The 26423-nt window shown below is 40.9% G+C and overlaps 1 protein-coding gene and 1 pseudogene across 4 annotated transcripts in view; one reads left to right on the top strand and one right to left on the bottom strand.

The window, feature by feature from the left end:
- Positions 1-26423, top strand: part of Satb2 (SATB homeobox 2) — a 186219-nt gene that overhangs the window by 99419 nt on the left and 60377 nt on the right. For all 4 annotated transcript variants that reach the window (XM_017596603.3, XM_008767129.4, XM_063267604.1 and 1 more), the window contains one exon: positions 8973-9445. In XM_017596603.3, the coding sequence (XP_017452092.1) occupies positions 8973-9445 (473 nt within the window). The remainder of the gene's footprint in view (positions 1-8972; positions 9446-26423) is intronic.
- Positions 12262-12318, bottom strand: LOC120094880 (U7 small nuclear RNA; annotated as a pseudogene).

Below are 26423 nucleotides of genomic sequence, written 5' to 3'. Positions count from 1 at the left end.
TTTAAAGTTAAAATTATTTGGTATGTATATCTAAAGACTGGCGTAATTCTTGGCATACAATAATTAATAACTATTTCCATCTGAATTGAAACAAACAAGAAAACATAAATAACTATTCATTACAGATTAGTTGATTCAACTATTGTTACACCTTTTTCTTGATTGACTTCTTCAAGCTATGTCACCTCAGAAGGATTTGTGTAGCACATTGTGGAGAGACATCAGGCAGGACCCCTGCTACTCACATAACTCGCCCAGCCACCAAATCACACACGCAAATACTTGTCACAAGCATTGTGTACACACTTGTATATACTTTCAAAAGCAGGATTGGCACAGGAGGATGGATTGGCCCTGATCCTAACCCTAACACTAGTAGTGACTGTGGCCAACTCAGCCAGCATAGCCAGCAGCAGACCATGGGCACAGGAGCCTGGAAAAAATTACTTTTTAATTTTACTAATCTTTCTACTTTTGCATTTTCTTTCTTTTTTCTTTTCTTTTCCTTCCTTTCTTCCTTCCTTCCTTTCATTCTTTTTAGACAGGGTCTCTCTGTGTAATAGCTTTGGTTGTTCTGGACTCACATTGTAGACCAGGCTGGCCTTGAACTCATAGAGAGTGCTAAGAGTGCTGGGATTAAAGGTTTGTATGCCCAGCCTATTTTTGGATTTTCTGAGCTTCAGCTTCCTGAATGAGCTGTTTATATCTGGGTCACACCGTTGTGGGAACTAAGCAACAGCAGGGTTGAGATCTGGATTCTGTCACAGCTATAGTCTAGACAGCAGGCTTGCCTTAGCTGAGTTGGAGATGCAGGCTTGCTGGTAGGTACCTGATACTAACACAGCTTTCAGAAGTTGCCTTGGCTTTAGAGATATGAAAATTTCTGTGCCTAAGGCATCTTGTTTCTGAATGAAACCTATTAGGGAACCAGCAAGATGGCTCAGTGGATAAGGGCACTTGCTGCTAAACTAGAGGTTCTGAGGTTAGCCTCCAGGAACCACATGGCAGAAGGAGAGAGCTGACTCCTGCAAGTTGTCCTTTGACTTCTCCATGCATGCCTTGCTGTCCTCCAAGTCAATAAATAAATCTAATAATTAAAAGAAAAAAATCTATCAAAACCACTAGTGAAATATTGAGGCAATGAGCCCATCACTTCAAGTTAAGCCAAGAAGGTGGGGGAGGGGGTCCCAACACAACAAAGACTCATTTTTATTGCCTACATGATTTTTTAATTTTACTTATAATGTTAGAACCAATAGGTCATATTTGGAATATCCCCTGTATGGACAGCTATTTGACCTTGAACGTGTTTTCTGACTTGTTTTTAACAGGATCATCGTCTAATAATGTTGCTATTGGGGTTTGGGGTAATGGACCAGAGAACTTGGGGTAAAGGTTTGGAATGGCGCTTGCTAACATTATTTCTGTTTTATACTCAGGCTTTGGGTAGCAATTTAAAATTATTGATTTGGTTGGCTGCGTCCTTACCAGGGTGCCCGAGACAAACCCAAACCCATGTCTGTCTTACCTCTCTAGAATTACTAGCAGAGAGCCACTGAGGGTTTAAAAAGGCAGTGAGAACTTCTGTTTGTCTATTTGTTTTTCCCCTTATATTCTTTTATTTTTATATTCTTCAAATGAGGTTCTGAGGAATTCTAGAGTGTTATCTTATTAACGAATCCATTAGCACTCACTCATGCTAATCTGTTTACATTTGCATAAGCATCTTAATGGCTTAAAGAAAAATCCACAAGCCAGAGATTCTGGAAGTTTCTCAGTTCAAAGCCTTTTACCCAGTTTGCTGCTTTTCACCCATTATAACAATGGATGGGTTCCAGGGGTGATTTCACAAAGCAACTGTCTTAGAACTGTGCATTACAACACTGGTCAAGTTCTGGCCTCATATTTATGGTAACCCTTCTGCCTCAGCCTCCTGAATACTGGGATTGCAGGTGTAAATCACCATGTTTAGAGGATTAGAATATCTATAATCTCCTTCCTTGTCTATTATAAAGGAAAAAACAAAGACAAAACAAAGACAAAAACCCAAGCTATTGACCAATGACTTTTGAGAATACTCCAGGGTGCCATCCTTCCATCCTCGTTGGTTGATACAAATACAGCATATGTATAAGTAAAGCAGATTTATTGCCTCTCTTGTGAAAATTTGAAACTTGCATGTACTTGTATTGCATTTCTATAAAATGTACTGTTTTAAAAGTTCACACTTATGCTTGCGTGCATGGTTGTGCGTGTGGAAGGACAATGCTGGCAATCAATTCCCTTCTACCATGTGGACCCAGGGGACTGAGCTCACATTGTCAGGCTTGGTGGCAGGCACCCTTACCCACTCAGCCTTCTTACCAGCCCTATAAACTTGGTCTTTTAATTGTGGGTTTTATCATTTCATCTACTGTCTGTCTTTCCACCTTCCCATTCAAAGGTTTGGATATGAACTCTGCTGTTAAGAGCCAAGGTCTTTTGTTGTTGTTCAGGGCAGCTTTGCTATAGAGCTGAGCATGACCCTGAATTTCTGCTTTTCATATTCCCACTTTCCAAGAGCTTGGATTACAGGTGTGCATAGCCACCATTCCCAGCTCAGCATGGAATGGTTAATGCTCATTTGTAGAAACTGAGTACCAATATATGTGTCATGGGGCATATGATTTCATTTGATAGTGAATTAAAGTGAAGGAATTAATCTTCAACATTGATATGCTGTGACAGTTATGAAAGCAAAAGAATGAGAGAGGTTCTTTAGGTTATCTTTTGGGAGACAGAAGACATTGGTTAGAATGTCTTATTTTTTAAAAAATGTGGACTAAGAAGGTTTTTGTGTTAATCACAATCATATAAATCTTTTCTGAAACTTATATTAATTTAACAAAAATCTTAATAATATTGGACTTCTAAATTTTACTCCTAGAATTTTGAGATAAAAGTTTTCTTAAGATAAGAATAACATGGGGTTGGGGATTTAACTCAGTGGTACAGCACTTGCCTAGCAAGCGCAAGGCCCTGGGTTCGGTCCCCGGCTCTAAAAAAAAAAAAAAAGAATAACATATAGGTCGGGGCTGGAGAGATGGCTCAGTGGTTAAGAGTTCAATTCCTAGCCACCACATCGTGGCTCACAACCATCTGTAATGGCATCCGATGCCTTCTTCTGATGTGTCTGAAGACAGCTACAGTGTACTCATATACATTAAATAAATAACATTGAAACATTTAAAAATATCTTTAAAAAGCAAACGTATAGGCCTAGAGCAATGGCTCAGAGACTAAAAGCACTGGCTGTTCTGCTGGAGGACCCAGGCTTGTTTCCAGCACCCACACAGTAACCAACAATGGTCTGAAATTCCAATTCCAGGGCATCCAAAGTCCTCTTTAGACCTTGGCAAGCATCAGGCATTCATAAGGTGCACACAGATAAATGCAGGCAAAACACTCCTATACATAGAATAAAAATAAATAAGTCCTTAAAAAATAAAATGACACCAATAAATTATTAGGTCCATGACATCTTCTGTCTGTTGAAATCCTTGACACTGAAGTATATCATTCCGTACATTCTTCTTGAATATAAACACCAGATTCAGTGTTCTCTATAATAATCAATGATAGTAAAACTATAGGGAAATCTTGAATGTTTGCATAAATTTAAAATATAATTAAAGTTCAGTAAAATCATAGCTTTTCTCTTGGGGATTGGTGAACAGCAGGATCTAGCAATCACATTTAATATTGACTGCAGGAGCTAGCAACAGCAAATTCAAGCACAGATTACATGACATCATCATTTCATCCCATACTAAGATACTTCAAGGCCGAGATGACATGGCTGGCATATTGTTTCTTGAGCTTAGGCGCTCACAAAGCACTAGAATCTTTACACGTGTGCGAACCCTAAGAGAATCTGACTCAGTACCCAGGAGTGTCTCCAACCGTCTTCCAGTGTGCCACATACAGCAAAGGATGTCAGTGGGAATATCTGCTCACCCACGGACCTCAGCTGTGTGTCCACGCATCTGCAAATGCGTGTAGGTGTTGAAAGGCATTACCTCAGTCTTCACTGCCCTGGCTCACAGCAGGAGACAACTATTTTAGATATGAAAAGTTACAGCACAGGGAAGTGGTCACACACCTGCCAAATTGCTGCGATAGGATTCAATCCAGGCCTGTGGCTTTGAAGTCTCTGTTTGGAGCCATTATACCACACCACAATCCCGACATCTGGAAAGATTTTATGTAAAATTTCAATAAAGTGACTCATGTGCCAGAATATTGGCATATAAACACTTGTGCTCTCCCTTCTCCTTCTCCATATATATGTATGTACATATCTGCACATATATGTTCTTTATATATAATATGTATGTAAATATTTTCTAATAATCTATTATATACGTTAACCCTATGATACAGCCAGGAAACTCTTTGTTGATATCCTTCTGCCAATTAAAAGTAGACTCTCAAGCCTGGCAGTGGTGATGCCTTTAATTTGGGAGGTAGAGGCAGGAGGATCTCTTTGAGTTCCAGGCCAGTGTGGTCTACAGAGTGAGTTCCAGGACATCCAGGACTACACAGAGAAACCCTATCATGAAAGAAAAAAAGAAAAAAAAACCCAAAACATAAAAAGGTCAATTCTTAGCTCTATTCTCTGGCTGTACGGTGCAGTGGTTTGGAATAAAGCTATAATTGGGGGACAAATGTCTTTTGCTCATAGTGTGGATAAACTCTGAGGAGAGCATATCATCCTGTGCCCTGAGGTAGGAGCCAGTGCTGAGGACGTCCTTAAGTTGCTGTAGCCCCATGGTTGTAACACTGGTGCATGATGTTCAGTAGCAATGGCCTCTACCCTGCAGTTCACCTCTGGGATCTCTGGGCTCTCAGAAGCTGGAGAAGACCTCAGGTCTGATTGCTAAGCTGGAAGGCTCCTGGCCATGACTTTCTAGGGTCTGTGGGAGTGAGGAAAACCTTTCAGCATGGAGACACAGAGGTCTTTGGCCCTGTGCGCAGCAGTTCCTCAAGTCTGACCATGCCTGGGGCTTCCCCTCAGTACCAGGGCTCCACACTGCCTCATGCTCACCGAGAGTGCTGGTGCAGCTCAGTTTTCAAATCCTTGAAGCATTTGTGTTTTAATGTCTTCTGAGTATTTTCTGTTGTGAGTGCATTCAGCACTATTAGAGGTCACGCTGCTTTCTGTCCTGACTTCCTTCAGGTTTTCTGTTCTCCTGAGGAGCTTCTCAAGGACTCACTGAAATTAACGAAACAGTAGTGTTGAGTCAGAATAGGCAAGAACAAAAGGATGTGTGTGAATTTTAAATTACTTAGAAAGGGGGTGGAGGAAAAGAAAAAGAAAAACGGGAAAGTAGGAAGGAAGAGAAGATATGTGGGAAAGGAATGAGAGAGAAGAAAAGGAATAACTATTTCCCAGGCTCCATTTTCAAATGGAGTCTAGCTGGTTCTCCTTTAAAGCATTTGCATATCATGTGCTATGACTTAAGAGGCTAAAATTACTGCTTGGACATTCATTTTTCGAGAGGCAGCTAGGACTGGGAGGGATAGCTTCATGGTTGAACACTTGCCTAGCATACAAGAGACCCAGGGTTGCATCCGCAGGAAGCCATCCTCTTCCCCACTCTGAAAAAAAAAGTAGTCCTTGGAAGTCTGTGCAAAGTCAGTACTTAACCATATGCATCCTTGGTTGACCATAGCACAATAGACTACTGATGTGCATTTGACTCTCATCTAGCTGTTTTTGGTCTTCAGAGGTAAAGAACCTGGATTTTATTGATAAAGTTGTCAGGGGCCGATAAACACGAGTATCTATAGTAATTGACAAAATTAAAAAAGAAGAAATGGCAACCGTGCAGGCAAGATCTAATTATCAGATGTTTTGTTTGTCTTTTATTGTATTTTGAAAATGAAGCTAATTGCCAACACATAGAAATCTGGAGACGTCAGGTAAAAATCAGTATTTCCAAAAACACCCAACTTTCATGTTGGGCCGATTCCTACTCCTCTGCAGACACCCTCCCCCGGTTAGCCACGGCCAGTACTGATGCATGAGACCTTTTACCTCATTACTGGGTAAATGACACTGATACATTTCTAAGACACTCTGATCACAGCTCCTGTTAATAAGCATTTATAAAGATCTGAGAATTCCCTTTTTTTGTCTGTTTGTTTGGTTGGGTTTCTCTGTGTAGTCCTGGGTGTCCTGGAACTCACTCTGTAGACCAGCCATGCCTTGTGCCCGAGTGCTGGGGTTAAAGGTGTGTACCACCATGCCTGGCTGCAAATCTGGGGATTCTTACAGATGGGACTTATGTGCAAACCTTAAACAATATGCACTGATCATTATTTTGACTCATCACACACTCCTGTAGGATTTCTTGATCTCTTATACTTACATTTAATTACATGCACAATCATGACTAGATCTGCAGCGTTTGTTTTTTTTTTTTTTTTTAAGTTAACAATGCCATTTAGATATATAGCAGAAAAGTCAAATCATTCAAGTGTAGCAAGTCTTTGAAAAAGAAAAAAATCACTAAGAGTTTAGACAGTTAGCTTTTGGTTGAAGAATATATTCTATAGAGAAGTGATTTTCTGTTTTAAGTAGAAAAAGTGGGGATAAAAGTTTGCTTATTAAGTCCTTTGCAACAATTTAAAAATTGAATTGACTGAATTACAAACAAACCAATGAATCACGTTTCCCTGCGTCCGAGTGTTTGTGTCTGCGAAGTCTGCCTGCATGCGGGAAGCAGTTCATGGTCTCTTTACATCTTCTTTCAATAAAGAAATTACAATAATAATTCCTGTCAGTGGGAGGGAACCCTATTGGATTACCTTATCTAAAGGCGCATAGCCATTTGCTTGGTTTGGATTTAAGGCTGTGTACTTTAATGTTTAATTAATACAATGATTGGAAGATGCATGCCTTTAGAGAAGATTAAAACAATTTGTTCCCCTTGAACCTTATGCAGGAAAGGTGATGTGTAAACTAAATCAGTTACATTCAAAGATTCAGTTAGAAATTAAAGAAGTTTGAAGTAAACTTTTGCCTTCCTTGGGAGTTCGTAGAAAAGTTAAACAAAAGTTTGGTTCTTTAGAAAAAAAGAAAAAAAATAAGTGCATGTGTGTAAAAATGATCCCAAGATAGGTTGACTGCCTACTTCCTCAAAATAATAAATGAAACCTTCTGAGAATTACATGCTCAAATACGCAGTCTTTTCCTTACTTCTTAGACTGGCTTCTTTCAGTATAAGTTGCATATCAACCTGCAAATGCTACTTTAATGATAAAAAAAATTGTTTTCAAAAGTTTTTCCCGAGGTTACAAAGATGGCTCTCTAACCTCAAGATTAAAGGTTAAAAACACGTATTCTTGCAGAGGTCCCTGTTTTGTTCTAAGACTCACATCGGGCAGCTCGTGACTGCTTGTAACTCTAGCCTTGTGGGGTGTGTTCCTGCTATTTCTAAGTGCACTTGAGCATGGCACATACCCACACACGTATATACATACAGTCAAAGGTAATAGAAATAAACCTTTAAAAGTATTTTTCCTGCAGGTAAATAGTTTTGATTTCTAGCATGTAACCACCACAAGCAGTGAGTTTATCTTTAATGGATTTGGGGGCCGGGCAGGCACCTTAGAACTTGATGTGTAGTTCAGGGTAGCCTTGAACTTAAGAGTGATCTCCTTCCTCTGTGCCAGCACACCCAGCTTCTTTAAAAGTTTTTTTTTTTTTGTATAATTATACCTAATATTTCAAAATATAAGAAGTAAGCATTACTTACTAAGGACATGGAAGTTTTCTTTGAAACACATTTTCAAGGTGATTACTATAAACACATAAAACTAGCAATGACCTGGCTATTTCTGCCTCTGGTATTTTCTTCAAACAAAACTTTGTTTTCGGCAATAAAGTACAATAGTACTGGGAAACGAACCCAGGTCTGGAGAAAGAGTCCCAGTGCTCTTAACTGCAGAGCCATCTCTCTGGCCTCACAGACCTTGGGTAAGGCCACGATCCCCTGCAGACCAATCCTATGTGCTCTACTCATGGTCTGTGAAACATTCTCTTCACTCACTCCAAGATTATCCTTTAAACGTTTAATAATTTGCAGTAACCTGGAACAGGAAAGAATCTTATTTAAGGACCAGTCAAGGTGATGTTATTAATTTGGGGATTATTAAAATACCTATTTTTCAAAAGAAGCTAGCAAGTGAAGAAGCAACGAATCTATGGTAGCATTTTCATGAACTTTCCATCACAATTGGAGCACGGGCTATCAAGGCCTTATTCACCCTCTGTGTGGTAAATAGGCACTCTGTTTAGTTGTATCCTTGGTGAATTCCCAGTACAGAATTAGAAGGTAGCCAGCCATTCAGCACGAGATGTTGCCTTTATTGTTATCCTGATAACTATGAACTATGCTCCTAGCCCTGGGCTTAGGAATTGGTACCGGCCAGTGGGTCTTTGTCTTGCTAATCTAGGAAATGCTTACTGTTTACAAACTTGAATAAGCTGAAGTGGCAAATATTTTCAATTTCATATCTTTTATGAAAAATACCTGTAACTATAACCTGGTACTTCTCAACCTTCCTAATGCTGCAACCCTTTTAGAGCAGTTCTTTATGTTGTAGTGACCCCAACCATAAAATTGTTCTCATTGTTACTTCATAACTCTAATTTGCTACTGTTATGAATCATAATGTAAATATTTTTGGAGATAGAGGTTTGTCAAAAGGGGCTGCTGCCCACAAAATGATAATGATTGCTTAACCCTTTTACCACTTTTGCTTTTGGGTTTTTCAGAGTTGTATGAAAAAATATTTGTATCATTTGTATCAATAAGTGTACCAAAAATATAACAATTAAATACTCTATATAGTTGCAATAAATTATAATCATAAAAATAGTTGATTATAATGGTTTTTTTTTATTTCTTTTTATCTCTCAACAGTGGAAAGAGTGGAGCGAGAGAACCTTTCAGACTATTGTGTTCTGGGCCAGCGGCCAATGCATTTACCAAATATGAACCAGCTGGCATCCCTGGGAAAAACCAACGAACAGTCTCCTCATAGCCAAATCCACCACAGTACTCCAATCCGGAACCAAGTGCCCGCACTGCAGCCCATCATGAGCCCTGGTCTTCTCTCACCGCAGCTCAGCCCACAGCTGGTCAGGCAGCAAATAGCTATGGCTCATCTGATAAACCAGCAGATCGCCGTTAGCCGACTTCTGGCTCACCAGCATCCTCAAGCCATCAACCAGCAGTTCCTGAACCATCCACCCATTCCCAGAGCAGTTAAGCCAGAGCCAACAAACTCCTCTGTGGAAGTCTCTCCTGATATCTACCAGCAAGTTAGAGATGAGCTGAAGAGGGCTAGCGTGTCTCAAGCTGTCTTCGCAAGAGTGGCATTCAACCGCACACAGGTAAGATTAATGGCATTCTCTCTGGGGAGTAAGAGGCAGAGTAGGAAAGAAATGTCACTTGTATTCATTTCTCTATAATTTCTTCAAAATGTTTTATGGCGATGAGGAAATGGCTGGGAGATGCTTGCTGTCCAAGCATGAGGACCTGAGTCCAGATCCCCAGCGCCCAGGTAAAAAGCTGGGCTCACACCTTTAAGTCTCGTGTGGGAGAGGTGGCAGGGAGAGATGAGTGCGAATCCGGTGCTCTCTGACCAGGAAGTCTACCCACTGTGTGAGCTCCAGGGTCAGCAAAAAGACCCTGCCTGCCCCACAATAACCACACACACACACACACACACACACACACACACACACACACACACACACACACACAAATAAATAAATAAATAAATAAATAAATAAATAAATAAATAAATAAATGTAGTGTAGAGCCACATGGACAACCCACAAATGTCTGGCCTCCACATGCATGTGCATCTTTCATACATATATTATACACACCATGCATGTGCACTCCTCATACATATGTCATATACGCACAGGCACATATAGTATACAGGAAAACTTTCAGACCACATAATTGAATAATAGTCTTCTGTCATAAAACAAAGTCACCACTCATCCCTACAAAATTGTAATTACTTTCAATATGTGAGAAGCTACCACCCAGCTCCCCACTCAGAATCTTCCCACCGATTGGCTGGATGTTTGTGTGTCTCCACACTCATCCTTAACATTGTGTTTCCCTGGATGGACCCTTGATCGTGAATTTTGTGATTATCACCACCACCGATTGGCTGGATGTTTGTGTGTCTCCACACTCATCCTTACCATTGTGTTTCCCTGGATGGACCCTTGATCGTGAATTTTGTGATTATCACCACCACCACCCTTTTAAAAAATATTTGAGACTGCTTGTGAAGCTATTTATGCATTCTCAAATAACTCATTTTTAAACATTATAAAAGTATTTCTGTAAACTTTTTAAAATGTGCAAGTTAGAATTAAGGTGTTAATATATAGATTGCTTACTTTTAATGTTTTGAAAGTTATATTTGAATATAATATTAAATTATAAAGGTGGACAGTTCCTTCACACATGTGTCGTCTCATTGAATGTTGCTGGTTTGATTTTTCTTTTTCTATTTGTCCTTCCTCGTGAGTGTACATCAGAATGGAGTATTGTTAAAATAAGGGTTTCAGAGCTCATCCCAGTTTCTGATTTAGGAAGTGGGGGACAGGACGAAGAGCATTTGATTCTAACAAGGTGCTGATGCTACTGGCTTGGGGTGGAGGGTACACTCTGCAAACCATGAGTCCTCTCTTATAAGGAGCCATTCAAGTAAAGGGGCTGAGCCTTGAGGACTGATGGCCTCAGGAGTGAACAGAGGGAAGCCTAGAGCTGTACTCAATTATGAATTGTGGTGGGTACCAGGAGAGAGTATGCAATGATGTCGTTGGCCTGGGAGCTGGGCTGAGGAACACTCACACCAGAATGGTCAGGGTCAGTCTTCAGGAACACAGCGGCTCAAGCTGAAAGACCTTACTGCTCCTGAGGTAGAGAAATAGAAAAATGATTCTGGGTGAAAACTTGAAAAACGTGAAAGTTAATGATATTTAATGAATGTCAAGAAGTGCAATTCAGCTAATGGAATTCATAAGGAAAATATTAAGGTAAAAGTTGTGAGACTAGTTGGTAGTTGATAATAAAATTAAAGATATTGGTGGGAAATCATTGGTTAAAAAAAGATCTTGTAAGAACTTGCTCAACATTTGAACTTTAGTCACTGGAATGTGTAAGGTCTCATGTGGCAATGTACTCTGACTTACTAACCAGAATCTGATCTTTGGGAGGTTTTTGCTCTTTTCTCTTATGGAAAGTGGGTAGCACTTCTAGTTAGAGAGACCTGCTGAAATGGGGGAAGGGTGGAAGGAGGCTGCAGGCAGTGGAGCCATCATGGAATACATGGGTGCAGGGAGAAGCGTAATGATGGGCTCAGGGCTCAGGCCTGGTGACTGGAAGCAAAGTCGAGAGAGACACTGCTGAGTAGCTGAGTGAGGCCACAGAGATTTTTAGGGTTCTAGTTGTTTTTACGTTGAAATATTGGCAGATTTCTAATGAAGATTGGCAATGAATATTGAACCTGTAAGTTTGGCACTAAAAACAGTGGGTAGGAAGAGTGAGGTATTAGAAAAGTGGTATAGAACCTGGGATTAACTTGGGCATGGGACGGGAGTGTGATGTAATGGTTTCAGAAGAAGCCATTGTAGTTTCCTGTGTTTGGACACTTGGTCTCTGAGTAGTGGAACTATTTGGGGAGGTTGTGGGTCCTGCTAGAAGAAATACGTCACAGTAGGTGTGCTTTTCGAGTTTATAGCTTCCTGTTTTCATTCCTCTGCTTAACCATGTGTCTATGAAAATCTACATCTTCCTGCTCCTGCCAGAATCTCACACCTTCCGCTATTATGGATTTACAACTGCCAAGGACCAGCCTAAGTCTGGGTTCCTGAGAGAAAGGGTATCTGGGAACAGCGACACAAATGAGTTGAAGTCAAATCAAGGCTTACAAGTTGAGTCCCCATGTTCTACTCAACATGGTTCCCTAGACAGCTCTGTGTAGTCTGCTGGAGACAGCTAGCTTTCTGCTTGATTCAGCTCTCTGTAGATGAGACAGCTCTCTCTGCCAGTAAAAATTCTGAAAGCTCTCTGGATAGCTCATGGGTTTTTTGACCAGAGTCAGAAAAGTTGCTATAACAATTTCTTGAATTTTTCGACCAAGTCAGAAACCCTGTTAGAAAAGTTCTAAAAGTAATTCTTGGGTTTTCCGATTAAAATCAGAAAGCCAGAAAAAATTCTAAAAGAGCTATGTTTGCTCTTCAGATACCCTTCTCTGGATACCTGCTGGAAAACACTCTAAAAGACTTGTGTTAGCTCTCTAAGTAATTATTGGGATTTCCAACCAAGGTCAGAAATCCTGTTAGAAAACATTATAAAGGAGCTATGAAAGATTTTAAAAGAGCTGTATTCACTCTCCTGAGATCTCCAGACAGCTGTGCTCTCTCGAGAAAAAGTCTAAAGGAGAACTAACTGCTATCACTCTCTGCTCGCTCATCTTGTAAAGACCAAACAGCCAGGTTTTATTGACAAATCAATTCAGTTATTTATTCTAGGTTCCCTCTTGACCATCCTATGAATAAACATTCCATGGCCTTAACTCATTGATTATTAGGAAGAGACAGCAAGCACATTTTTTTTTAACATTGCAAAAGAATGCCTTTTTGTAAATTTACCTGGGCAGGACCCTGTACTGAGATTACCATTCTGACCATGTCTATACCTAAAATCATTCTGTCCTAGGCTGACCTTGAACTCAGTAATCTACTGCCTTGGTATCAGCTTGTCTGTGTATCTTTCCAACAAACTGACTCATTATGCAGTTGCCTCTGTTTTCCTAGGTCAGTGAAGCCCCTCATATAATTCTTATTGCATCCTTATATTTTGCATAGTTGAGAATTGATATATTTTTGAATTCATGTTTTTAGAGTTCTTTCCCATAGCCTAAGGGCTGTCCTGAAGGTCACAGGGTACAATTAGTTTGCCGAGATGAAGACACACCCTCACCTCCCAGACTCATGCTGTATCATGGAGTCATTAACCTTGGCTGAGAGGACATTCCTTGAAGTAGGAACATGAAAATATGTACATTATTATACAAATAAGCCTTGTGCCAACAGCAGCCATCTATACTCATGGAGGCACATACCCTTCTGGCTCTGTTTCAGGGGCAGGAAGCCATGTCATATTGTCCCGTACATGGCCAAGTCAGACTCAAACAAACCAATGAACTCTTCCTTAATTTGCTTCCGTCAGGACATTTTATCATAGGAACAGAAAAGGAACTCATGCAGGTAGAAATCATGCCCACCTTCCTAACCAAGGAAACAGAATACACGCTGGAAGAATGAATAGGTAGTCAGACAATGAGTATGGAGATAATGGCCAGAGTGAAGAGCCTCTAGAAGATTCCACATGGATGGAAAGCCATGATACGTGGGGAAAGAGAAGCTGGACATTATGCCAAATATTTGGCCATGATGCCAACTAGTTAGGAGATGTCTGTATCAAATTTCAGAGTATAGCCCCTCACAGTAGAGGGGAAAAGACCAGAACCTCAGAGGTAAGGAGTGATTAACTGCTCGGGATGACGAAGCTGATTGCTTTTGCAAAACTGTGGCAAAAAGGCAACCAGAAGTAGATGAAGAGCTCAAAATGTGACGTCCCCATTTAAGATAACGTCAGTTTAAGATAAGTGGTTTGCCACCTCAGATCAGATTAAAATCATGAAGTAATGAAGAGTCATTGATGGCAGTTGGTCAAAGAAGAGGTCCTGGCACTCCTGGATTTTGGTATTTCTGTGTTTGATATAGAAGGATAGGTGAGGTGGAATCTCTTGCTCCCTTGGCTGTTAGCTATTTTTTTAAAAAGATATATATAATATATATGTTGTAGCTATAATATATATATTGTAGCTGTCTTCAGACACACCAAAAGAGAGCATCAAATCCCATTACAGATGGTTGTGAGCCACCATGTGGTTGCTGGGAATTGAACTCAGGACCTCTGAAAGAGCAGTCAGTGCTCTTAACTGCTGAGCCATCTCTCCAGCCCCCTGTTTGCTACTTTTTTGCACTGTATTAATGACAGAACCTATTCCCATCACTTGAAAAACATGTTCAGAGAGACCCACACAAGTGGTATCCATCTTCATGTGACTTAAAAGACCCAGGCAACATTTGCGTGTTCTTTGGAGAAAATCCATTGCCCACTACTGAAAATACAAAGTGGAAGGGTCTATCTAGCTTCTGCACTTCTATGTGTGACTGTGTTTTGTCTCATCCATGTGCATGAGTAGACATTTCATGCCCAGCCAACATTTTATTGCCTAGTTATGTGCACCACTTTTTTTTTGGCTCAGGGTAAAATTGAAAGCATGGTTGTACTACCTTAGATTGTCGAAATGACTACAGGATACATTTCACCCAAACAGCACTGAAGCATGAGGGAAATCTCTCCAATGAGTCAGGACAAAAGGCAGTCTTGCTGAGAGGATACACTGTGCCAGGGTGCTGGGCTCCTGGAGGTCTGTCTTCTTCTCCTGAGGAATCCTTTATGTCTTTCTTTATGGATTAAAGATTTTTCGTTGGCATTGCCACCTTTGAAGTGCCAAGTTATAAAAAGGTCTAATTGAAGCAGAGAACACATTTTATTATTTTTCTCCTGCTATTAAATTTGTAAGGTGGCTACACCCAGAGAGAAACATTCACTTTCAATCAACATGAGCTTGAGTTCATGGGCCAGCCTTGAGGATATCAAATGGAAACTGCATAGGAATGTATGAGTATTTCTTTTTTAAATTCTGCTTTTAATTTGGTAAAGCTTTTCATCCCTCTGGGATCATAACCTGTTGTGTATAAGCCCGGCCTAATCAAGGTAGATGGTATTGACAGAATGACATAGTTTGACCTTGACCATGAGGTCAGCAGGCAGATTGGTTTTGCTGTGTGTGCTGTACTCACTAACAGCACAAATGGGCAGCTGACTTCACCAGCTGTATTGTTAAATGGGAAATGCAGTGTAGTGTACCCCCATGAAACCAGCCATGGGTTTTCCAAATGGTGAGGCCTTTTTGAGCAGAATCAGACATTTCTGGGTGATAGAGTAAGTTGCCAGGTAAAATGGATATGTAAAAATGGTTAAATGACATATTTTTCTAGAAATAATAGTTGCACATAACCAAAACCACTCATATTTGGTAGGCATCCAAAGCCATCTTGTCCTCGGTTGCGCTCCTGATGTATAGCATATTCTCATGTCCCTGAATGTTCTCAGGAACTAATTGACGTCTCCAGGACTCTCTGGAATTAGTGCTAATAAAACTGGCATGTCACATGATAGGTTGTGTTTCTGGATTTCTGCTTGAAGATTTAACAAGACATCTCACTAGTTTGCGTACGTGTAGGTGTGCAGAAATTAAAGTCATCTGCAGACATTCATCAATCCAGCATGAATATAAACATAAAATCTTCGTCTGCCTGCTTTTAAGATTTCCAGATGAAAACCTCATGCGTCCAGTAAACAGTATCTGGAAAGTGCATGTTATTTAAAGACACTTCATTATCTTAGACTGCTGAGCCATATACCATCTGATTATGTAAAAATGACATTAGGGTCTATATTTCCAAGAGTTACTTTATTATTGTTTACTTTTGTTTTTTCTAAGTTAATGGATAGTGATAGGTTTATTATGGCATTTTCATACATAATGTTATATTACTATAGTTTGCTCTCATTCCCCTCCCCCAACCCCGTCTTCCTGTGACCCTTGCCCTTGCTTACCTCTACTGGTTTTTAATGCATATTAATTTTGATCGACGTTGTCTTAGTTAGGGTTTTACTGCTGTAAACAGACACCATAACCAAGGTAACTCTTAGAAGAACAACATTTAATTGGGGCTGGCTTACAGGTTCAGAGGTTCAGTCCATTGTCTTCAAGGCAAGAACATGGCAGCATCCAGGCAGGCATGATGCGGGAGGAGCTGAGTTCTAGTCTGAAGGCTGCTAGTGGGAGACTGACTTCCAGGGAGCTAGGAGGAGAGTCTCATTTCCCATACCTACCGTGACACACTTCCTCCAAGAAGGCCACACCTACTCCAACAAGGCAACACTTTCTAAGAGCATCATCACTCCCTGGGCCAAGAATATTCAAACCACCACAGATGTCTTTCAGAGTCATTTATGCATATGTCTGGCAGCACCTTGTGTGTTATGGTCTGGAAATGGATAACCTTTTGGCTGTCATCTTTTACTGTTACTTACTATTGTTTATTACTTTTGTATTTTTCTTGTTTACAAATAAGACATGTATCATTCAAACTGAGAACATACAAATTGAGTGTGTGTTTTTTCTCCACAAGGGATTTAGCATATTTATGCCAGTAGTACCAGGATGTGAACTCTGCAGTGTGGCATAAGGCTAATACAGTTCTGTACATAGTGTATTTAGTAGCATTGCACCTGTAGAAGTCTTTTGGAAAAAGTGGCTAGCCCTGCTATTTTATAGCAAAAGGCTACAAAAGGAGAACAGAGAGGTGACAGCAATAGCTGTTTTCTTACCTCTCCATTTTAAGCACTTTCTCTTATGGCCCTGTGGGACCACAGAGGCAGGCACATACCCTTGCTTTCTGTGAGCTGCTCCACACTTATGCTTATACTTCTGATGTGGGTTCTTCACTTTAAGGACTGTCTGTAGGCTACTAGATGTTGACAGAGATCTGGAAGAGCTACTGTGGAGCCACCCAGTGACAGCCCCTGCCCCTGTGGAAGAGACTGCTCTGCTAGGCACAGTCAGCCTGAAGCTCCAACATAGTCTGGTTTTCTTCCCCACCTTCATTGTCTCTCACCACTCTCCCTTGGAAGATTTTATTAATTAACCTCTTACATAGGAATCTTTATCTCAAGATTATAGGCCCATGCCATTTCTATGTCACTGACATTTGCTCGTGCCCTGAGAGGGTAAAGCACAGCACCTGACTGATAACCATTCATCCCACAAAGCAGCTGTCATACGCTCTGTAGGGCTGGTATAGCTGTCTGCTACTTACACGTTGTCGCCATAGTTATTTTGATCCTGAAACCCTGTCGCTCTTCAGTTCAATGAGTGGAAAATAGTATTATTGAGACTGACTTAATGCTATCGAGTGGAAGTGGGGAGAGAGGGAGAGGTAGAGAGGGGTGGGAGGAGAGATTGAAATTAGGAAAGAGAGAATGCAAGTGTGGGCAGGAATGAGATTCAGGACAGGAACGGGACTTGAGGCCTTAAGAGCTGTGCCACCGTTGCCTGGGGAAAGGGCCTCAGTCTTCTCAGCTATGGCATGCTGCTGACATGAGTTTACAGTCTCTTCGCTCCCTGGCCCTGCCCCTCCCTACTGCCCAGTCCCAGGTGCGGATGGTGTCTCTCAGGTTTTCATTTCTGTTCACGTGTTTCCTTTTGCGTCTACGTCTGAATCCTGAATTCATCTTAAGTTTGCACTTTCTCTCATTACATCACTATACATGAAGGAAGACACTTGGCTATTTACCCTATTTATGTCTTTGTATCTTTAAATGTGATCTTGAATCCTAACTTCAAGCATTCTGGTTTTTTGTTAAAGTATAGACTTGAGAACATTGATCAGAGGCTCGTGCAGGATGCAACGCTCCTGGAAATGTTTTCAGACTTAATATTACTGGTGTCCACTGACCTATAATAAGTTACACCTCATAAAATATGTACAGTGACTTTTACTTAATAGATAAACTATTCTCTAATTTATTTAAAAAGCCAATGACCTACATATTCATATGTTCAGAAGTCCCCATCTAGTAACGTCGCTTCTCCTCCGAGACCTTCCGTCTGAGCAAGTCTGTTACATGAAGCAGAGGAAGCTTTGATCCAAACGAGGGTAAATCCAGTGGAGCGGATGCAGTGCCACATGTGAATGGCGGCACTGGCATGCCAGAAAAGGGCTGTTAGGGCTGACCCCCACAGCTTCCCTCCTCTTCCCTCTAAACTGGCCGCAGAGCCCAGGGGCCATCCCTCCAGGCCGGCAGTGGGACATTGGCACCTTTGAGAATGAGACTTATCTCGTGTGCATTATTCATGTTCAGTTTCTGTCCCTTGAGCAGCGAGTCAGGTGAGACTTGCTGAACTGATTCTCAGAATCACGTGTTTGGTAGAATAGCTGAGTGTAATAAAGTGTGCTACTTTAACGTAGCGTAGTGGGTTTCTGACTCAGTGACGTGCTTTCTCAGTTTAAGGACAATCCATGACCTTTAGCAGAGGTCTCGCTGGAGAAGCAGTGCATGTGCCCTGGCTGATGGAGAATGGGACCCTGAAAATCCGGTGGGGTCTCATTTGATTGACATGTCCTCATTTGACTACTTTTTTTTTTAAATGAGAGCAAAAAAAAACAAAAACAAAAAACAAAACAACAACAACAACAACAACAAAAACCAACCCTACTGTTTACTCGTCAAAGCCATATCACTTGAGGAAACCTAAGACCAGAGTCATAAATACAATTTATGATGTCACTCAGCAACTGGAGAATGTTTTCAGCAGATTGGAAAATTAGATTGAATGATGTATCAGAAAATTCGGCAGGAAGGCCAGCTGCTGAAAATGCAAACACCGTGGTATGAAACGGTGTGGAGTTTGATTTAAGCTTAATTTACAGCGTTTGGAATGTATGTGTGGCTCTAGCTGCTAGGGTTAAAATTTCTAAGAACTTGCTAAACATCACAATCTGAAGCAACCCAGTCAGAAAGAAAGAGATCTGGGACAACCACAGGAAAGATAACAGCTCCCAATTTCCTGCTGTCTCAGTGTCAGTCCCGTTTGGAGGAGGCAAAAATTGTCTTTTAATGTCATAGTTTGATTTACACGTACTGTCAGCCAGAGACGGGAATAATTTAATTATGCATTGTAGCTTGTAGTTGTGTAAAGCCTCACCTCTAAGATACTCTATCATTGTCAGCTGACATGGTGTCAGTCAGGATCATTTCTCAGTATCTCCTTGAGATCCAGGCTCTTTGCGAGTCATAGACCACAATGTAAACCTAGGGTCTTGACTCCATGGTCCAGTGAGCTGGTTATAAAATAACAAGGAGACCTGTGAGGAAGAGGAAGTCCACTCCCTGAAAGGTAGGCTGTAAATATAAAATGCTGCACATCAGCCTTGAACATGTTATTGAATTTTTGATATACCCTCTTTTGATTTCAGAACATTAAATTAATAAAATAGGGAGAGATGGCCCTGCTTACTTCATAAAATAGTCTTTCATTTCAAAATCACTGGCTTGAATTCTCAGATTTAAAGATTGTAATAATATTAATGTCTCTCAAGATAGCAGGATCTCAATGTTATTGGATAGCATAAGGGAATGGCTCTCTAGATAGCAATCTTATTTTAGTACCACCCACACAAATAAGGAATTACTGTTAATTAGTGCAAGTAGAAGATTCCATTTTGGTGATAATTTTATGTCATTTTCCACTGTTGTCTACCATGTACTGGTCCTCTCATTCCACATGGAGAAGGGATCTCCATCTTCAGTATTTGTATCTGCCTCTCCTGAGGCTATCTTCATGGAAACCTGGATTTCTGGTATGAGCATCTACTGTTGTATTAAGGCCTAGGTCATATTTTACAGTTTTATAAAAATTTCACTGAGAAAGTGGAAACAGTACCTTTAGTTCTGATTATTTAAAACAGTATATTCCTCAAAATGTGAATGCTTCACTCCTTCTTTAAATGAGGAAAAAGAATACCCTTGGCAGGGAAGGGAGAGGCAAAGATTAAAACAGAGACTGAAGGAACACCCATTCAGAGCCTGCCCCACATGTGGCCCATACATATACAGCCACCCAATTAGACAAGATGGATGAAGCAAAGAAGTGCAGACCGACAGGAGCCGGATGTAGATCTCTCCTGAGAGACACAGCCAGAATACAGCAGATACAGAGGCGAATGCCAGCAGCAAACCACTGAACTGAGAATAGGTCCCCTATTGAAGGAATCAGAGAAAGAACTGGAAGAGCTTGAAGTGGCTCGAGACCCCAAAAGTACAACAATGCCAAGCAATCAGAGCTTCCAGGGACTAAGCCACTACCTAAAGACTATACATGGACTGACCCTGGACTCTGACCCCATAGGTAGCAATGAATATTCTAGTAAGAGCACCAGTGGAAGGGGAAGCTCTGGGTCCTGCTAAGACTGAACCCCCCGTGAACTAGTCTATGGGGGGAGGGTGGCAATGGGGGGAGGGCTGGGAGGGGGACACCCATAAGGAAGGGGAGGGGGGAGGGGGATGTTTGCCCGGAAACCGGGAAAGGGAATAACACTCGAAATGTATATAAGAAATACTCAAGTTAATAAAAAAAAAAAAATATATGTGATATTATTACCATAAAAAAAAAAAAAAAAAAAAAAAAAAAACAGTATATTCCAGGAGCATTCCTTTCATGGCCATTGACTGAAATAAGGACCAGTTAGCTAGGAGTTATATGCATGTTTGTTCAAATAAGGTAAATTAACTTTTAAGAGACCAGAAATGCCGTGATGTAATATAACTAATTTGAAATCATGTGGGCTTTTCCAAGAAATTTTAAATCTCTCTGTAATTTTTGTGCCAAAAACGATCACTGTAGACTATAGCATCTACTTCTGAACTTCTCTTACCTGCCACCATGCCCATCCTGAGTACTTTGCAAATCATTGCTAGTAGATACATGCTTATGTGCACATTATATCTGTCTCTAGCTGTATTTATTGTTAAAGCAAAGTCTTCATGAAAGAGAAAAAAGCCCTATAAAAGCACATTCATAGTATAATTAAAACACTTTGGTATTTTCTAATTTCTAGAACTCTGATTCATTATAAAAATTGGTTTTGATCTACGAAATTAACTTCATGATCTACTAATAACTGTGACCCATTTGAAATGATGATATAGATAAAAGCTTATTTTTAATTATTTTATATGTTGTATAGGGAAAGAAATTGACTTAGCTATTTGAAGTATACAGTTTATATCTTAGTGATTGCTATTTTTGAAGCAGTGTCTCATATAGCTCAAGCTGCCATGAGCATTCCAGGTCTCTGTCCATGGCCTTGAACTCTTCATCCTCCCATTTCTACTTCCCACGTTCTAGAACTGCAGGCCTGTACCGCCATCTCGTCCAACAATGATTACTATCTTAACTTCACCTTACCTGAAACACTCATATAGTCATTCCATTTTATAGAATGATTACCCTTGTTTATATTTTCCTCTAGTTCAAATAATTTTAATTATACCACTTCCTGAAAGTTATTGTTTATATTTTTGCCTTACGTATGAGAAAATATTTAGCGAAGTATAACTGACATACTTTGAATATTCAAAGCTTTAATTTTAAAATGACTATATTTCAACATGTTTGACTCATTTTCACATTTCACAGGTTCTTATTATGCATTTAGAAGCCGTGCAAGGCATCGCACGATAGCTGCCATTTAGTGAACCCAGTGTTCATATCTGTACTCATCGTGCTGTAGAGAACCTTGTGAGGGAAGTAGAAAATCTGCCTAGAGGGAGTGACTGATCTGTATCTAATTAGAGTCCCGTTCTGAGCTCAGGAAGCCTGGATTCAGAGCTTCCTATCGTCCGTGCCCCATTCTCAGTCATCTCTGTTATCGTGGAGCAGGGTTTGAAAGGCACACCCACTTCCTCAAGCTGGTCAGGCAGTAAATGCAACCCGACAATACTGTTATGGCATGCGAGTGCCATGGTCTCCTGTGAGCTAGGCAAAAACAGGTGCTTTTGACCCTGGAGGTGCTAGGGGTCAACCTGTAGATTTTACAGCAGGAAGGAGCACAGCGTTGTGGTATTGCAGGATAGTGTGCTTTACTTGTCTCTAAAAGCAGCTCATATGTTTGAGATAGCAATACTAGTAATTGCACTTTTTGGTTTGCTTTGTGTTTGGAGGGCACTAATTTTGCCAATGTTGAGATATAAGAGTCAAGCTAGAAAATGTGGGGAATGGGTTCTCAAGAGTCGTTCCATATAACGTTCATGGAAATGAGGGACAGCCAGAGTCTGTGACTGAGATAGCCATTGTGCCTTCTACTTGCAGTGTGTGTAGAAGCCCTGTCTGCCCAGACAGTGCGTTTCCAAAGACAACCTGCTCATCTCTCTGCTTTTGCATTTCGGTGCTAATGTGTTTTGAAAAGTTTGGCTTTGAATGTGTATGTGTAGTCCTGTTGTAGTACTTCTCATTTCCTAAAGACCAAGACAGAGCAAAGGCCAAGGAAGAGTGATGTGGGACTGATCATCAGACCTGTCTGCCAGGACATGGATTCTGTATGCTACAAACAGCAAACATGACAAGAACTGGGCTGGCGATGTTCCTCTGTTGGACATGCCGGCCTGTGGCTTGGACAGGGATGTATATTCAAGGCAGCAAAGACTCTTTTGGCTTTCAGAATGTTGAAGGATGGTCTGCTGTGCCCATGTATCTTGTATTGCATGTGTAACATTGATGTGTCAGGTACCATGGTCAAGTTTCGTTGAATGTACCAGGAAGGGGGTTTCTCATGACACAAGTGTTTCATTTATAAATTGCAGACTTAAGGTCTATGGGGTAGTTGTTCCAAAGTGAGATTTGCATGAAGCAAACTATCACTGTGAGCCATTGCTTTCAGTAAGTTGAATAAAATGATCTTGAGTGCTTCAAGAGACAGACTTTAAATATGTGGCCTGTTAGGGCCTGCTGTAGACTCTCTCCCCAAGACCCCTCCAGAACTGTAATGAATAAGTGTTTTCTCACAGATCTATATTCTCCATATTACTAGTTCACCACCAAGCACAGAGTACAGAGAATCGGCCCTCAGTGGCTTATCTGGTGGGAGAGAGATAGTGTTTATAGTGGCCAATGTGAAGGAGAAAGAGAGGTTTAAATGTGAGACTGAATTAGTCCTGTGCACCTCAGTCCAAAGGAGGGCTATCTGTGCTCCTATTCCTATCTGCCTTTGTAGTGGTTTGAATGGTGCAGCTCTGGCCTTTAGCAGATACTTTTATAAGTGCATTCTTATTTGCAAAGTACATTAATTCCCTTTAGGTGTTCAATTCTGTCTAACCCGTCCTACAAAATATGACATGCATAGGCTGTCTTTCTCAATAAAGACATTTTGTAATGAAAGAGAGATTTTATTAAACTAATGCAATAACGACATCTTCTTTGAGGATTTAGCACATCATTTTTAATAATAAAAATCAAATTGCCATTGTTGTGCCCAGTATAGGTTTTATTCAAATCACACTAAGTACTTTGGCTTCATAGCTCAGTAGAGCTTTGGGAGTTGGGGGCGGGGTGAATACTTTTAGCATTACACAAATGACTTTCAACAGCCAGAATCATAGCACAGTTGTAGGTTATGGGAAACCTGTTATATTTGTAAACAGAGGGAGAAATGTCTCAGGAGCACCTAGAAGGAAATGAGGGGAGGACAAGAACTTCATAAGGAAGGCCAGCGTTTGAGCAGTGGATGTCAGCAGGAGCCTCCTACATGCCCATGGCTTCACTGCTCTGGGTAATGCCTAGGGACCCTCCGATGTGTTAAGAGTTTGCCTTGTAGGATCAGACTAGAAATTTGACTTTACCTTATAATAGTAGTAATAATAATAATAATAATAATAATAATAATGGTAATAACAGTAATAACAACAACAACAATTCCTCCTGTTACCTGAGCATGAACATCAGAACTGAGTGAGAGTTAAGGCTGACAGGATAGTGCAATGTGAGCAGGGCCTTCTCTCCCTGTCTGTATTCTAGGAGAGTGGTCAGAGCAGGCCATACTCTCCGGTACATGGAAGAGTGGCCCAAGTCCCTGCAAAGCCTCCTTTGTCTCTGCCTTTCTGTCACATTAATCTGCAAAATGGGAGTAAGCCTACAGCTTGGTTTTTGAGTTTTGTTTGTTTGTTTGTACCTTCAGATTTTTAAAAATCTTGCTATTGGTTATGACATCATCTGCTTCAAACAATATACCATTGTAAACACATGGTTTCAGAATCACTGTGATATGTTCTTGAATCATACCTTTTCATAAGGATGTCACTTAGTTTCTGGAAAGGTTTGCCATTAGATACCCTATGAAATGTCTTCACCTATCTCAGAGTTAATGACTGAAGCATGCTGTGAGGAAATGGGGCGTGTGTTCCCTGAAACTCCCCGTGTATGCACTCCTAAAATAGTATGGCCTGTATGGGTTTCCTTGGAGCACAATTCAGCAGCACACGTGAGGGACTAACGTGACCTCATATCTGCCCTCACCAGATTGGACTCTTTGCCGTATGGTCAGTGGGTTGCTTTTTGAATTGACTTACCTCTATCTGTTGGAATAGTACATAACCACAAGTTGCCTTTTTTGTCTCCCCTTTCAATGGCCGCAAGCAGCCACATATGTAATTTATAGGGATGGAAACGGCCTCCAGCTACTTTGATTCTTAGACAAACACCAGGCTTTGGCTCCTCCACGTCCCCCTACACACCTGGTGTATATCACTTTAAAAAATAAATTATGCCTCATTAAATTACAATTAAGGGGAATCATGATCATTTGTTTTTCTGGAAGGAAGATGTTTTGCATATTGAAAGCCTAATTTGTTGCAGGTGACAAAAAGGCAGAGTGTATTATCTAATATTGCTTCATTTGGGGGCAGCGTGTGCTGCTCGGTGTGTACACACCGGTACCTCCAGTTCTGATTCATGTCACCATCATTGTCCCTTCAGAAGGTTTACACTACTGTATCAGTTTTTCACCTAAGAAAGCACACTTCCCTTGGCCGTCTGGAAAAAGCATGGCCTCTTTTCTTTCAGACGTTCTGCTGCCACCTTTCCCCAGCCTGGCTGTACCATTATTTCTCCCTGTAGGTGCTACTCACATTTAAAGATTCAGTCAGACCCTATTTCGCCTCCTCCACACAGCCCGGCCCTCCAGTCCCACAGTTGGCAATACATCTTCTTATCTCGAACCAAGATGGCACTAGTGGTATTTTGATTGATGGCAATTTAGTTGTCATTCTTTCCCTTTGTCTTCCTGTTGCCCTCTCATCTTCTAACACTCCCCCTCTTTCCACTCCTCTCCCCTGTTCACTTCCCCTCCTCTCCCTTCCCCATTTCTCTTTCTGTCTACCTTTCTTCCCTTGTTCCTATTTGGGACAGGGTCTCACTGCATGACCCGGAAAGAGCCTTGACCTCATGACCTTGCCTCTGTGTCCTAAGCACTGGGACCACCAGTGTGCAAATAAGTACAATCACACTCAGTCAATGCCTTTTCCAGCATGCTCCTGTAAAACCTTCCTCCCACCATGCAGAGAACTCTGGAAGCAGGAGCTTTTTGTCTTTTCGCCCTTTCCCTGACTTTTTTTTTTTTTTTTTTTTTTTTTTTAGCCAAATCATAAATGAAGAAGGAATTAATGGAGCTGTTATTCTTTGGGACAATTTTGCTGGGTTTGGGGGCTTCCTCAACAGTTGAGGAACAATGACTGGCTTAGTGTTTCCATAATTTTTTTTTTCTGTGAATGATGTAGCCTAACTCTAGAAAGCTACCAAAACCTTGAAAACTACATTTAAAGACTATCCGTTCAGATCCAACCAGTCATGACCTGCTCTGTGAGGATCTGTACAATCTTAAACTTAAGACCTAGTCCATGCAGGTGCACGTTCTCTTCGGGATTGAAAGGTCTCTGTCAGTTGTCCCTGAGAAGGTGACCAGGCTAGTGAAGAAGCTTGAGAGTCAGTCACTAGCATGTCCTGCCCCTTTATGAGTGTCAGTTTGTATCCTGTACACTAATATGAGGAAACATTGTACCAATTGATGAACAATTGATGCAGAGCGCTCAGCGCTGGAGAGCAAAGTTCATTCAAAGTGTTACTTAGAAATGTTGTTTTACCTCAGATAAACATGACTTCTTCTGCTTTAAAATCACCCCAATTTCTTCCTTTTATCAGAAGATAGCTTGTATCTTCAGGCAGGCCAGACTGCATTTTTTGTTTGTTTTGTACTTTGAATTATCTTAATTTTAGTGAGTTCCTTCTCAAACCATCTATTCGCTGTTGGTCCGAGCAATGATCTGAAAAGCTTGTAAACTCCCCCATTGATAAGCCAGGGGAGAGCCCTCTGCAGATGCTGGTTGCCTAAACCTGTGGAGGGCATAAGCACTTTGTGTTACCTGTACCCTTACAGGCAACATGTTTCTTTGTCTTGTGAAAGTAGGCTCACACCACTGAGGAAATTGTTACATCTCCCTGGAGAGGGTTCTGTTGCCTACAATACTTAATGGACACTTTACTCAATACTGGCCATATATTTTAATATTATTACTCATGTGAAA

The sequence above is a fragment of the Rattus norvegicus genome, chromosome 9, assembly GCF_036323735.1.
Source record: "Rattus norvegicus strain BN/NHsdMcwi chromosome 9, GRCr8, whole genome shotgun sequence".
Lineage (NCBI taxonomy): Eukaryota > Metazoa > Chordata > Mammalia > Rodentia > Muridae > Rattus > Rattus norvegicus.
Note: the sequence above shows the minus strand (reverse complement) of the source record. Positions and strands in the feature narration are given on the sequence as shown.